This window comes from Perca fluviatilis, chromosome 15 (genome assembly GCF_010015445.1).
Source record: "Perca fluviatilis chromosome 15, GENO_Pfluv_1.0, whole genome shotgun sequence".
Taxonomy (NCBI): Eukaryota; Metazoa; Chordata; class Actinopteri; order Perciformes; family Percidae; genus Perca; species Perca fluviatilis.
Genome location: NC_053126.1, coordinates 10,603,556 through 10,618,272, shown reverse-complemented (window position 1 = coordinate 10,618,272; position 14,717 = coordinate 10,603,556). Strand labels below are relative to the sequence as shown.

Here is a 14,717-nt window from a genome sequence, read left to right as displayed (position 1 = left end):
ATATATATATTAACCCCATGGAAGAACGTGACTTGTGTAGTCTCTATTTGGGATTACTTGGAAGAAAACAAAAATTCTTGGATGTAGTACTATGTTTTATTATGCAAATACCAGATTGACTGATGATCATGGATGTATTAAGCGAACCATCTAGCTAGCTATCCAACTTGTACTTCCGGTTCAGAGGTTAAACGGGCTACTGCCATGGATGTATTAAGAGAACTACTGCCGGACTGGTTGAACGGTTGAACCATAAACGGGCGGCGTTGTTACACCGTCTGCCATTTTGAGTACAAGTATCTTGCGCGCAATAGATGGTGTCAACTGGCTCTTCAGGATATATAGTAGTTCTTTAAATCAAGGCTACAATCTTGTAGGCAAAATGCTCTCAGCAGCCCAGTTACTCGATGAGTTGATGGGCCGAGATAGAAATTTAGCCCCTGATGAGAAGCGATGCAACGTGCGATGGGACGACGAAAGCGTAAGTTAGCATTCTAGCTAACGTTAGCCTAGCTAGTTATGATTGGTGATAAGCTAACATACCGTTAGCTAGCTAGCTAAGATAACTTTAATCATAGTACGTGGGAGTTGGTTAAGCGAAGCCCTCTGTCATTAGCTAGTCTAGATTTCAGTGATAATATACACAATTGGTAACTTAGCTGGCATTTTGAGTGTTGTCCAGGCACCCGTGTTAGTAAAATTAGCACCAGAGTCTGCTAATGCTAATGGTATTTTATTGACTCACAATGCGGCGTTATAGTATTAGCTAGCCATACTGTTGCCCTGTTGCTAGCGTTAGCTTTAAGTGAGAGTTCTTGTTCGACTAGTTATTAGCGCTATATCCGGCTTTGGTTTGTGTAGCTATGTAACTGGTAACTTGAGACCTAGCAATAACATGTTAGTATTAAATCCACTTAAGGACAGACTTGCAAAGCTTATTTGTTCCCAGTTAGCATACGTTAACGTTACACGCTATGGCCTGATTTGATGTAACGTTAACTCGAGAGATTCCAATAAGAATTCTGTCTAAAATGGTGCATCGTCTGTTTTCTTTTCAAGAAGGTCTGTCGGTACTATCTGTGTGGCTTCTGCCCAGCTGAGCTATTCACAAACACCCGCTCTGACTTGGGTAAGTGAAGTATTTGTGTGTGTGTGTATGTATATATTTTAATAAAGCAGTAGCTGATGTCATATTGGAGAATAATAAAGCTTTGCAATTTTTTTCCAGGCCCTTGTGAGAAGATCCATGATGAAAATCTCAGAATAACGTAAGTTCAGACTGTGTTTTTTAACATAAGTTGTGTGTCTTGATATATCCACCTAATAAAACTAATGAACAACCTCCATACCACTGTGTCCAGGTATGAGAAAAGCTCTCGGTTCATGAAGGAGGGCTATGAGCGGGACTTCCTGCGCTATTTGCAGTCACTCCTGGCAGAGGTGGAACGGCGGATTCGTAGAGGGCATGCCCGACTTGCACTTTCCCAGGCTCAGCAGAATGCAGGGGTTTGTGCTTTTGGATTTGGCGCATTGTTCTGTAATTGACTAATGTAAAAATCGCAATTATTATCTTCTAAGATTCTGAATTAATTCACAAATTCCATATAAAATAACCTAGGTGATGCCTAATATCAGACTAAATTCTCATGGTACAGTAATGGACTAGTTCCCAAAAGTGGCAGCAATGCTCGGACTGCGAATACTTGCTGTCGGCTGACCCAGCTTAATAGCCCCCCTGTCGATGTTGTAATATTAATTTTTACTCTCTCAGCCAATCCAGACTCAGGATTTTGTTTCAAGACCACACCTGTGGGGATATCACTAAACTGCCTGTGCATTGTCTGATTTATTTGCGTATTAACATCGATAGTGGAACCGCCCCCTCATTTGGGTGAGAGAGATAGCATTGTGACAAAAAAATACATAAAGGGCTGCTTTTCCTGGTCATCAGCAGACAGCACATTGCTTTAGGCTTGCTCATTTTGAGTGTTACCGACTGTCTTAAATGTGCTTTTGTCTTTTTACATTATTGTAATCCGTTGATAAAACATTTTCAAATATAAAAACTCCATAATTGTATACACACTTTACTCTGCTTTTATGCCATACTTTGGCACACTGTCTTTATTAATGCACTAAGTGGACTGGAGTGGATCCTGAAATTCGCACCCCTATGTACTGAATTGAGAATAGATTTTTAATCGGGAATCATGTTGAATCATTTCACGTGACACCAAAAGATTCACACCCCTATTTTTCTGTAACCCATGCTTCTTGCTTTGTTGCATTTGTGGCCCCAGTTGTCACACAAAGGACACTTGGTGTCCTTATTAAAGATGGCCCGATACCATTTTTTGCTTTCCGATACTTGAACTTGCGTATCGGCCGATACAGAGTACCGATCCAATACCAGTGTGTCATATATTTTATTATGTTTTAACAATTGTATACTACTATCCCTGTATGGATGTGACATTATTTCTGTTTTTGTTGTCAGTCTGGCTCAGGTTAAACGCTTTGTGAAACATGAACAAACATAAACAATGAATGCTGTAGAACTTTCTTTTATTATGCAGTTTGACAGTCGGTTATAACGGAAAAAGAACATAAATAAACTACTTAAACATAGATTTTCTTTAGGGCTTTATTGCGTGGTATCGGATTTGTGCATAAACTCCAGTACTTCCTGATACCAGGGTTTTAGGCAGTATCGGACCATCTCTAGTCCTTAATACATCTTTTTATCATCTTACGGTGCAATGGAAATAATGGGAAATAAATGATAGGGACTGTGTGTTTCTACCTGAGATACATTGTAGTTATTTTTTCAGGGTCCTGGTCCGTCAGGAAAGAATGAGGAGAAGGTCCAGGTTCTAACCGAGAAGATTGAAGACCTAGTTTTACAGGTTTGTAGCAACTAAGTTGAAATAAGTTACAGGTTTGTTTTTTTTCTTCTAATTGATTAGTGCATATATTAGCCTTTAGTAATTTGGAAGGAACTAAGATGCACTGTAACGTATAACCTTTGCCATTTATCACAGCTGGAATTGCAAACATGGAATACATAATCTCTTATCGTTACATAAACTGGTGTGAAATGATCTTATAAAACCTCAAACTATGTTCCCATTGACAGCTCAGAAATCTAGTTGTCAGTGTTATGTCACTTGCATTGTGATAAAATGGTTGCTTTGACTTGTCTCTGGCTCAGATTGAGGAGCTGGGGTCAGAGGGCAGAGTGGAGGAGGCCCAGGGAATGATGAAGCTGGTGGAGCAGCTGAAGGAGGAGAGGGAGCTGCTGAGCTCCACCCCCTCGGTGAGTCGGCTAACTCCGGGCCAGTCGGCCCACAGACGCTGCTCAGTATAATAGGCACTGCTTGTGTAATGCTATCTGTTAGCAAACATGTTTTGTTCTTATTATTAAAGTCAAACTAAGCTTGGACTGAAAATGATTCAACCAGTCCCACCGACATTTGTCCTGTCTAGCTAAAAGTTATTCCTCACTAGAGTCCACAATAAGCATCCTGGTTATCATATTTTGCCCTCAATGCCATAACTGTGCAAATTAGACAAGCACTTGTGCTCTGAGGCAGAAATGTATTGCTTATTACATTGTTTTATGTTGTAACGTGTACTTTTTTTATTTAGACCATCGAGAGCTTTGCGGCCCAGGAGAAACAGATGGAGGTGTGTGAGGTGTGTGGGGCCTTCCTCATTGTGGGTGACGCACAGTCCCGAGTGGACGACCACTTGATGGGCAAGCAACACATGGGCTACGCCAAGATTAAATCCACTGTGGAGGAGCTCAAGGTAACAGGGTTACATATATGATTCATGTCTTTATAAAGCCATGGTACGTTGTACAGAGATGTTACAAGAAAAAATAGGAAATATTGCTACATGATTTTTAGGGGTTGGGGGGGAATCGATTCATGTGTATATATCGTGATTTTTTTATTTTTTTTTTATTTGAAATTGCTTCTTTCTGGCAGAATCAATATTTTATTTTTTTTTTACCAATGATTCGCCTAAATACTTTCTATTTGTACGGCCGACTACATCATATCCGTTTCCAGCAAAACCGATTGAAAACAGAAAATACGTGTTATGTACAAATGAAATTAATGTCAGACTGACATGTCATGTGCTTTCTTTTTAGAAAACAATTAGTTTTTAGAAATGTCTCATGATATGTTGTCTCTAGAAGTGTATTAATCAACTTTTGTTTTTAATAAAGAAGGAAAAGAAGACTGCAACACTCGATACTATCAAATCGCAATAAATGAAAATCGCAATGCAGATTGAATCTGCACCCATGCATCGTGTAATAATCGAATCAGGGGGAAAAAGCATATCGTCCCAGCCCTAATCATTTTTGTCCCCTACTTGTAAACCAAGTGATCTACACTACATTATACCACCTAACCTATTTTTGATTTGGGCTCTGGTCCAAAATGTACTGATCAACTTGTCGTTATTAACGTGGGCTCCTGCTTATTTACTCTCAGGAGAAACTACGTCGTCGCTCAGAGGACCCTCAAGGTGAAAGCCCTGCGCTTAAGAAGGACCGAGAAGACCGTGAGCGTGAGAGGGAGGAAAGGGAGAAAAAGCGCAAAGAGGAGGAAGAGAAGGAGAAGGAGAGGGAGAAGGAGCGTGAAAAGGAGAGGGAACGAGAGAGGGAGCGGGAGCGCGAGAAGGAGAGAGACCGAGAACGGGATAGAGATAGAGACAGAGATCGAGACAGAGACAGGGAGCGGGACCGGAGGGCACGCCGAAGCAACTCCACCAGTCGCCACTCCAGTCGAGCATCGGACAGGAAGAGGAGCAGATCCCGAGATCGCCGGAGGTCCAGGAGCAGAGACAAGGAAAGGGAGAGGGAACGCAAACGCAGCAGGTATGGCTGACTCTCATGTGACACGTTGACCTCCATATTCTTGGTGGTCTAACAGCAGCAATGTGTGACCGTAAAAGGATGGAGCACTGTTGCCTGCTTCTGTAATGGATGGAGGCACCAGTCCAGAATTAGATGAACCATTTAAATCCACATTCACGACAACACATTATAGTTTGACCTGTAAGGATTTTTTATTTTAAGTCAGGCCTGTCATTACGTTGTGATTGCATTACTGTTACAGGCCGGTTGGTCAATGTCTCCTCATGTTTTTATTCTTTGACAAAGGCCATTTTTTTAACTGCAGTTGTTGACTAGCTTGTGTTACCTTCTGGTTGTTCCTACCACAAACAAAAATGACACTTGACCATACCTAACTTGTTTGCCATTGCATTAGAACACTAAATGGCGGGACTTATGTTTTATTTTTAAATACATCGTTCACTAGTTTCCTTACTAACCTATACCCTTCCCTCTCTTTATAGGAGCCGGGACAGGGACAGGGACAGGGAGAGGAAGCGCAGCCGTGAGCGCTCTGACAGAAAGCGTCGCTCCCGCAGTCGTGACAAGAGGAGGTCGCGCAGCTCAGAGCGCAAATCTCACCGCCATCGCAGCCGCAGCAAGGACAGGGACAGAGAGGAGAAGAGAGACAAGGACAGAGAGCGGTCATCGAAAGACAAAGGTGAGGACTTGGAACAGTTTTTTGTTTGAACTACATACTAAGTTACTCTCTTGGTCTGACCATTAGGTGCTGTTTTTTTTTTTTTTTTTTCTCAACCATGGAGAAAAGATTACTCTTTGGTTAAGGTGTGGATATAAATTAAGTATTTAAGTATTTATTTAGTATTTAATTAAGTAATCAACGTCCAAATAAATATTCGAATAGCCCATAAAATAAGGAATAGGAATCCCAAATTATTTTATGCATTAACATTTATTCTCATTAGTTAGTCTTAGACAGAGGTGTCTGTGTGTGTCTGTCTGAAATTGATAGACAGAAAACCATGTCATGGCCTGCCTCCTGGAACCTAGCCTGAGTTATCATCTAACGCTACCAGCACCGAAATTGAAAGTTTGACTACGCTAAGGCTAGCAATTCGGCTGCAACTATCGGCATGCAAGATGTCGAAAAATACAGGCGTCTGGAATCATTTTGAAATTTGGGAACATGACTCCCAAAAACTTGAGTGCCAAATCACAAATCTACAATGTGTTTGGCAAATCACCTGAAAACTGTAACAGCTTAGCCTTGTTAAAGTAGGATTGCCAGGCCTTTTTTAAATTAGGTGGGTGTAGTAATAGGCGATAGAAACGATATGCAATATAAACGATACAAAATTGGCCTACGATAGTGCAATATAATGAAAATCTCTATCGCGATAATGCACGTTGATGCAATGTACCCGCGAAATTTAGAGCCACGAGCTGCAACGCATCATCATGATCTTGAGTAAACAAAACGGAGGAGCTGGTGAAAAAGACCGGTGCAACATCCATTATTTGGACTTGGTTTGGATTTAAGCCGCTACAACAGACCTGTGGTCGAGCCGTACCATGGAGCCTTTCACCAGCCTGAACATTCACTATATAACGGACGACTGGAATCTTGGCAGCCGGTGTCGTAGGCTACTTCCCCTGTGGGTGTGGTGTGGTCGGTCATCGTTTTGCACTTTATACTGTCTATGGCATGGCACTACTGTAAAGAAACTTTTATGCTATACATTTAAGAACCCAAGGACTTAAACTAAGTGTAGTGCCTTTTAGAATGGTTTGCACTAAAGGAAAGAGCCAAATAATTTAAGCTTTTTCTTTGTTAAAGTAGTGTACTTGAATTTTATTCATCTGCAAAATTATGTTGTATAATTACAGTGTTTTTTTTTCCTCTCAAAACAACATACTACGTTTCTTTCTCTTTAAAAAAAAATGGTACATTTAGCAGTTTGGCTTTCCTTAGGGTCTATGTAACCTGTTCTGAAATGGTTCTATATAATTTATATATCGTGATATATATCGTTATCGTAAAAGGCTGCAATGTATATCGCAATATGGATTTTAGGCCATATCGCCCATCCCTAGGTGGGTGTGTGTGTGTGGTCACATGTAGAATTTATTTGATGCGTAAACGCCTCTGCCGCCTGTCAGCAGCAGCCGCAGAGCGCACAGCTTTGAACATATTCTTCCCACCGAAGCCCCAAAAGTGATATTCGGGACAGACTTAATATAAGCGCATCTTTTCCCAGACCGTAAGGTAACGGAGGAGAGGAGCAGCTCTAAGAAAGACAAACACTCTGACGGCGATGCAGCTGCCATCAAGGCTTCGTCAGAAGCGGAACCGATGGAGACAGAGGCGGCTGCCTCTGCCTCCCCTCTGCTTAACGGCCAGCAAGAGCTCCTCCATTCTGAAGGTGACACTCAGTCCAATTAAAACTGATCTGATAGGACCTCAGATCAGACTCAGGTAAGTGCGTCCTCCTCCTCGCTCCCCCCTGGCTCTCAACCCAACCCCTCCACCCTCCCATACCCCCCACCTCTCCCATCTCCCCTGCCCACCCTCTCACCCTACCTCTCCTACCCTGTTTACGTTCAGTTCAATGCCTATGATTTTGTGTTATGTGCTATGTGCATATATCTTTATCCTGTTTTCGAGTAGTGCATCATAAGTATGCACTGAAGATGAAGGACTAGGCCTGATGAATGAGAAGAAAATAGAAAACATTCACACAAAGCCAAGAGGGAAAGGCCAGTGTAGCCCTGAGCAAACATGCCCGGAGGTACCCCTCGTTTTATATCGGTTTTTGCTCCTTTTGTAGATGTATATTTGTCTTTGTGGACAAAATGGCAGAAAAAAAATATGAACTAGTCCAATAAAACTTTCCTGCCTGTATTTATTTATTTTTATTTTTTTGGTTATTTACTTAAGTAGGAAAATGTAGTAAATTTTTATTTGCTGAGATATTCAGCCACTGTGTGTCTACATTATCTCCTGCTCATATGTAAACACACAGACATACTTTCAAAGGTGTATGTGGAAAAACAAGCCATTTATTTTTCCATAACCATAACTCAAATGCCATGGATTTGTTGTCCAGCTTACTGTGCCTGATAATGCCATGCAGTGTGTGTTTGGGGGGTGTTTATAGCACCGGGGGCCTTACGTAACTAACTAACTGGAGGGTAGGGTTTATCAAATGAATTGCAGCTGACTTCCATACCTCACACAGCGTTGGTGTTGTGAGCGAGACCACATGAGAAAAGGGCAAATTAAAAATCATGGATACTCTCTGACTGTCAAACTGTGCAGGTACTCACCCCAGGTACTCCTTTCTCTACCCACATCCATTTCTGAATGCTGTTGCCTGTCAGAAAAAAACAATTCTGTACTTCTCCAGAACATGAACTTGAAAGCTTGAATGTGTTTTTTTTTTTTTTTTCTTTCATTTTTTTTCTTCCATTTGCTAACTTTCAAATATGTTTGGGGAAAAGGTAATTTTATAGAAATGTCAGAGTGACAATTTTAAAAAAAAATGCTGATAATGCACAGACCGCCTGCTTGATATACTTATTCCAACTGCTAAAATTGTCACCGATGTGTATATTTCCCCATTGAGTTTTGTTAGGATATTTTTGTCACATTTGTTCAGTTTGTCTCCATCCTTAATTGGTCATTGAATCTGGTGGGGAAAAAAATAAAACAAATTGTCAAGTGCACTTTTGCATTGGTGTAAGAAATATCAAACAGGTTTGTCACTGTTTTTTTAAAATGGTAGGGCCAAAGGTGGTGCCTTTTTTTATTTTTTGCAGTCTCAAATATACTTTATTCCAAAACTATGGCTATAGGTTAGTATTTGTACATATGTTTATATCTACACTTTCTTTAAATTAGGATATTTTTGACCAGTAGTCTTTATATGGAAGCTAGTGTTGCTCCAGTAGTAGCAGTTGTTGCTACAAGCACTTGTTGTGGGACCTTTGCTAACATTGCATTTTGTGAACATTTTTGCTCAACAGGGGAAGCTGGGATATCTGGTGGAGGAAGAAGTGGAAGAGCGCACCCATCCTTTACCTGAACCTGACACGTCGCTGCTTAAAAACAAGGTGAACCACAAGTGTGTAGTGGCTTATTTAAAAACATGAACCTAACGTGTGTAAATGAGGGGAGAGGGAAAAAAATAAAATTACATTGATTTCATGTTCCGTCACCTGTCTCTTTTGGCTGGATGAGGGTAGTTTGTGGTTCATCTGATGTATTTCTTGGTCTAGATGTGGGTCAGGCATCACTTTGAATACCAAACTTAAGAGAAGTTAATTATGGGGTTTTATTTAGAAAATCTTTACACATCCTTGTTTCTTGGCATTTAGTAAAAAATAAAATGCAAAAAAAAAACGTGGTTTGTTTTGGTTTGTCAGGTTCCACTTCACTCCCTGACCTTCTTTTTAAAATGTCAGTTAAAAGCGTATGTACAATATTAGTCCCATGACAGGGCGTGTCTATTTTTTTTTTTTTTTCTCCACTTAGAGCTCACATTGGTTGCTCTTGTCCCCTTGTAAAATATACTGATTTAATTATGATCAAAACATTTCAAAGACTTGTTTAAATTTGCTCTGCTTTTAATGTCCATGTTGTCTCCATGAATAAAAGTAAAAACTTGTCAAGGTTGTGTTGATTTATTTCCCATCATCGGGACCGTGTACCAGGACAAGTGTCTTTTGTTTTAAACAAAAGCAGATTAGCGCAGTGAATGGGAGACTGGGAATAAATAAGGTGGTGAAGTGTCCCTTAGCAAGTTGAGTAACAACCAGACTTCTATGGTGTTCACTGTTTTGAAAGTTCATTCTGCATTTTGGTCTTCCCTTAGAAGGGGAATGCATGCCGCTATAGATTTCCTACCAAGATCAAGTAACGCAGAAGATCTAAGTCCTTTTCATAGAAGCAAGTTTAAAGGGTAACCTTTTCAAGTGAAATGTAAAAATACTTGTCTCTTTACTCAGTAAAGTTATCACAATAACGACGTTAATCAGTTTCTTAAAACTGGCCTGCTTGGGTTGCCATGTTTGTCAGTGTGATTTTAGGTAAACCATTTACAGCTACAGATGTGCTGTCTTGACTCTTAAAGTGATTGTTCGGAGTAATTTCACCCTAGGCTGCTTTGCACCATGACCTCGAGCCAAACAACTACTCCCTCCCCCCCCCTCCCCCATATACATTTTTTTTCCCCTTGTTATAAAGTTGGTGGAGTTAAGCTGGTTAGCTTAGTGCAGGCGCTAATGGATCCACGTTTGTATCTCGTAAATGACCCCACTAATAATGCCCGGACTGATACCAAATGTCTACAGTAGTACAAATAGTTTCTGTACTTATAGAACGAGGCATTAGAAAGTTTGTAACTACACCAGAAGTATATTTAAATAACACTTGTCTGATGGATACTCCTCTTGAACGCTACTGCGCGAGATCAAGCACAGAGCACAACATCTATTGCTTTTAAACCGCAGCCAGGATATACACAACTGTGTGGGATCTTGTCCTATCGTCTCACGCTGCAGTAGCAGCTTCTGCTGTTCACTCGCTTCTTGGATCTTCTTCTCCAGTAGTCTTTTCTGGCAATAGATGTGCTTTGTGCGTGATCTCTCACGATAGCAGCCAAGAGGAGTATCCATCAGGCAAGTGTTATTTAAATATACTTCTGGTGTAGTTACAAACTTTCTAATGCCTCATTCTAGAAGTATAGAAACTATTTGTGCTACTGTAGACGTTTGGTATCATTCCGGGCAGCATTAGTAGGGTACTTTAGGAGATGCAAACATGGATCCATTAGTGCCTGCACTAAGCTAACCAGCTGATAACGCTAACTCGACCAACGTTATAACGAGGGCAAAAAGCTTATGGGGGGTTGTTGGCTCGAGGTCATGGTGCAAAGCAGCCTAGTGTGAAATTACTCTGAACCATCACTTTAACTGTGAATACTAGGATGACATTCACATTGTTTTAGGATTTTGAGAACTAGGGTTAAAGCTTTAGTGCGTTACTTTTTGATATTAATGAACATCCATTACATTCAAGCCATTGCCAAATAAGTTGTTACAAAGCTAAGTAAGACTGTCGGCTCCACAACTTTCTCTCTGTATTTCTCAGTATGGCTGTGTTCAGGAGATTGTGGCGTTCGGTGACTTTCCCGCGCAGAAACTCCAGTGAAGATAATTACCTCTTCTGAAGAGTCCATGTTTTTTTTTTTTTAATCCTTAGTGTCCTCCTTGGCTACTAGCAACTGTGTGTGTGTGTGGGGGGGTGCGCGGTCACGGAAGGTTTGTATTGTGGGCGTGCCGACAGTTTTGTTGTCATTACTTAGAATTCCTCATGGGGGAGACAGAAACTACGCACTATAGCTTTAAAGGTAGAAACGTATTTTGCTAAATGTATTTATATTTTCTAGACAGAGTGATAATCGGCGTACCATTATTTAAAAAAAAAAAAAAAAAAATTATACTGTATTGATATACAACTACAGACTATCCAATTTAGCTTTTTGTTAATTGATAAAGCGCCTGTGCAGTTTTGAGATGTGCATTTAATGAGAAGGCTTTTGTGGTCTACACCAGTCACATCATTATGCAGACAGTTATGCAAACTCTAATCTGTAATCTTTCAAACAGCAACCAGTTTATGAACTGCAAAAAAGCCACTCTGGTATAATATCTTCATCTTGCTGAACTAGTAAGTCTGTGGATATCCATACATACATTATAATCAGAATTTGCCCCTCCAGCTAGGGTCTTATTCCTCTCTTGTAATTGATTTTGAAAACACTGCAGAAGTATCCTGTTACTGCCAACCTAACAAGCAAGACCTGGATGCAAATGGTGGAGTGTATTCTGGCTGAAAGCCACTTGGCTCGATTCGATTTTAATTAATCAGTATTTGCTGGAGCTTCTTGCTCATAACTGCTCGACGCTGACTTGAGTGTGCTCTGAAAAAGTCACCGGAGAAAAAAACGGTGACTAGCATCTTTCATAAAAATAGGTTGTTTCCCACCTATACAGTGTGTGCCCACATACAAGGCCTGATGTTTTTCCTTAGTTCTGACCTTTCCAATCCAGGTGCCTGTGGAGAAATCAGCAGGAGTTGGTTCTTCATTTGAGTGTAATTAATAGCTACTGCATGGTTTACAACCGACGCCCTGCATATTAACCACTGACTAAAATGAAGCCGACAGAGGGAAACCGCAGAAATATTTCAACTTTTAAATTTATAATCCCACTTGGTGTTATGAGAGCTCAAGATGGTATTACAGGTTAATAACCGATTGACATTCAGTAAAATATGTCTAATAATCTCAAGCAATAAAGGAGGCAAGGTTGTTTTAGGGTTCTCAACTCGACAAAAAGACTAACTATTGTTAGGTGACCAGTTTACAGTAGTAGCAGTTGTGACTGACCACTTGCGTTTAATAAACTGAACAACCATCCTCCTTACTGCCTCAGCTATGTCCAAAGCTACTTACCAGGTTATGAGTGTGATTGTGAAGTTTAAAATTGTAACTATTCATTCTCATCTTCCTAAGCTGAAAAGGCTTGCAATTAAAACTCATTTTTGGCAACATTTTTGTTTTGCGCTAGTATTCCCGTTGTCGGTGGGGAAATGCCAGTTTTAAATAGTCTCAATAGAGTTCAATTAGTGTAAATACAGATAATAGCTTTTGGTGTTTGTGTACTCCACAAGCAAATTATCCATCAATTACAGCCATGCTTGATTGTGCAGGTGGACTGGCCCAGCTGTGACCTCTGTCTCTCTCTTGCTCAATCTTCTGCTGAGTCATCGCCTGAGCCTCTTGCCATGAAAAAATCTTGTGCTGAGTCGTTGCCTGAGCCTCTTGCCATGAAAAAATTAGGCATCCACTCCTCCCTTCCTGTCCCAGAACACCAGATAAGCAGGTGGGCTTCAGATGGTCTGTTAACTTCTAGGACTGAAACTGTAATATGGAATAATGACCCATGGAGGGGAAGGCCATGGTTTGAGAGCCAGACACAGTGCTCATTTGGAAAGATGGATTGGCACCAGGCAGCAGCAGATATGCATGGTTAGGAGCTGGATTCATGGGGCAAGTTGGACTGATGAACTGACTTAGGTTTTCTGCTCTATATCATTTGAGGATTGTACTTTTAAAATGTTGAATCTTGCTTTAGGTATTAATTTACTGCAGAACATTTGCATCACTAAACAGCAGGTGGCAGTGTGTACCTATTTTTTGGGGAAAGACCAAACAACAAAGTGTGTGAGGCAGTGGCCCCACAGCAGTGCAGACACAGTATTTCTCGAGACATATTGTTATTGTATGCAGGGAGGAACATTGAGTCACTTAAAACAGTTTCACACTCAGGCAACATTAACACCCCATTCTCTCTGCAACACGCAATCGGTACATGTCATTAGGAAAGCCGTATTTCCCCAGGGTAAGAGTTGCAGCTAGTGGAAAAACAGAGGGAAGAAACAACAGGAAGATAGTGAGCTGAAATGGCAGGGGAAATGAAAAAGTGATAGAGCAAGAAACGAGGGGAGCGAGCCCTATGTGACGCTAAATAACCAGGGTGAAAAAAGGATAATGGAGACAGATCGTCTCCTCTTTTCTCTACTTTTACTCTTTTTTTTCACATAGACACACAGTCAATCGCAAGTGAAGGTCAAGAGGGAGAGCAGCATGTAGATTATGCAGCAGAGGAGGCAATTCATCAGTGCTGTCGGCGTGCTGTCTGATTAATGATCTAAACTCCAACACACACTCACAGCTTATGTCAGCTGTCAGTCATTTTCTGGTGGAGGAATATAATTTCCCCTAAAGGCATCTGTTACTTGTGCTGAACTAGTAGGCTACCTATTTCTCCTTGCACAGCTGTAGCACTAGTATTCGATCCTAGAGTGTCTATATTATTACAGGTGTTGCAGTGATACTAGGTATCCTCACAGGAAGACACTGCCGAAATACTCAAACTGCTGCATCGTGCTCTTAATACGGCTGCAAATCCGAGTCTTTTCTTTTTTACATATGCCAATCGTTTTTAATCGTAATTCAGTCTTGGCACCAATCAGCCTTTTTTGCCGGAGCCACCTAATGTGTACTTTAATGCCCAGCACTCCCACCATCATTCATGTTCAGTACATGTGTCTTATTAAATCCAATGATGGCTGTAGTGCTTCACTATCTTGTGCTTGAAGACACCAATATGCCACCTTGCAACCACTTAATTGTGGTAGTGGATGGCTGCAAATCCACCACTGTGGACAATCCACGGACAAGATTATTAACATGTTAATGACTTAAAGTTGTGGTAGTCACTTTATTTTTGCCGCCGCAAAATTTCTATAATTATCCTAGACTGTATAATTTTAATGGACGGAGCATGTGTGACGTCACCCATTGGTTTGTGGAGATCTGCTATGAGTCGTCCAGTTTGCCGTTAACGGGCGCAGCCACCCTGGTTGCGGATGTGACGATTTTAGACTCGAGGGAGGAGTGAGGGAGGAGCCACGTTACGTTACACACTTTCACTGGCAATCACATCATAGCCACGCCCTAAAACACCCCCTGCTTTATCGCCGATTTTAAAATCAACGAGATCATAATTCAAAAAATGAACATCATTCTGTGTTGCAGAAGACTTAAAACTAGCGATTGAGACCATAAACTCATGAAAATGTTTACTGAGGTAGTAAATCAAGTGAGAAGTGGGTCACTTACTCGTAGACTTCTACAGAAACCGACCTCTTTTTGCAACCGCGACATCATTTAGCAACGCCAACAAAGCGGATGCTTTGTCCATTAATATTATACAG

General features: G+C 40.9%; 1 protein-coding gene across 2 annotated transcripts; it reads left to right on the top strand.

Moving 5' to 3' along the window:
• Positions 1-215: 215 nt before the first annotated feature.
• On the top strand, positions 216-9,275 carry luc7l3 (LUC7-like 3 pre-mRNA splicing factor). Of its 2 annotated transcripts, none has more exons than XM_039825337.1 (11): positions 216-481; positions 1,063-1,129; positions 1,229-1,268; positions 1,362-1,506; positions 2,832-2,906; positions 3,212-3,316; positions 3,649-3,810; positions 4,509-4,894; positions 5,377-5,573; positions 7,132-7,349; positions 8,900-9,275. In XM_039825337.1, the coding sequence occupies exons 1-10, from the start codon at positions 383-385 to the stop codon at positions 7,314-7,316; spliced, it is 1,461 nt and encodes a 486-aa protein (XP_039681271.1). In that variant the 5' UTR covers positions 216-382; the 3' UTR covers positions 7,317-7,349; positions 8,900-9,275. The 2 variants fall into 2 exon arrangements, with proteins under 2 accessions (XP_039681271.1, XP_039681270.1); XM_039825336.1 differs by having other exon boundaries at positions 217-481; positions 1,060-1,129.
• Positions 9,276-14,717: the final 5,442 nt, after the last annotated feature.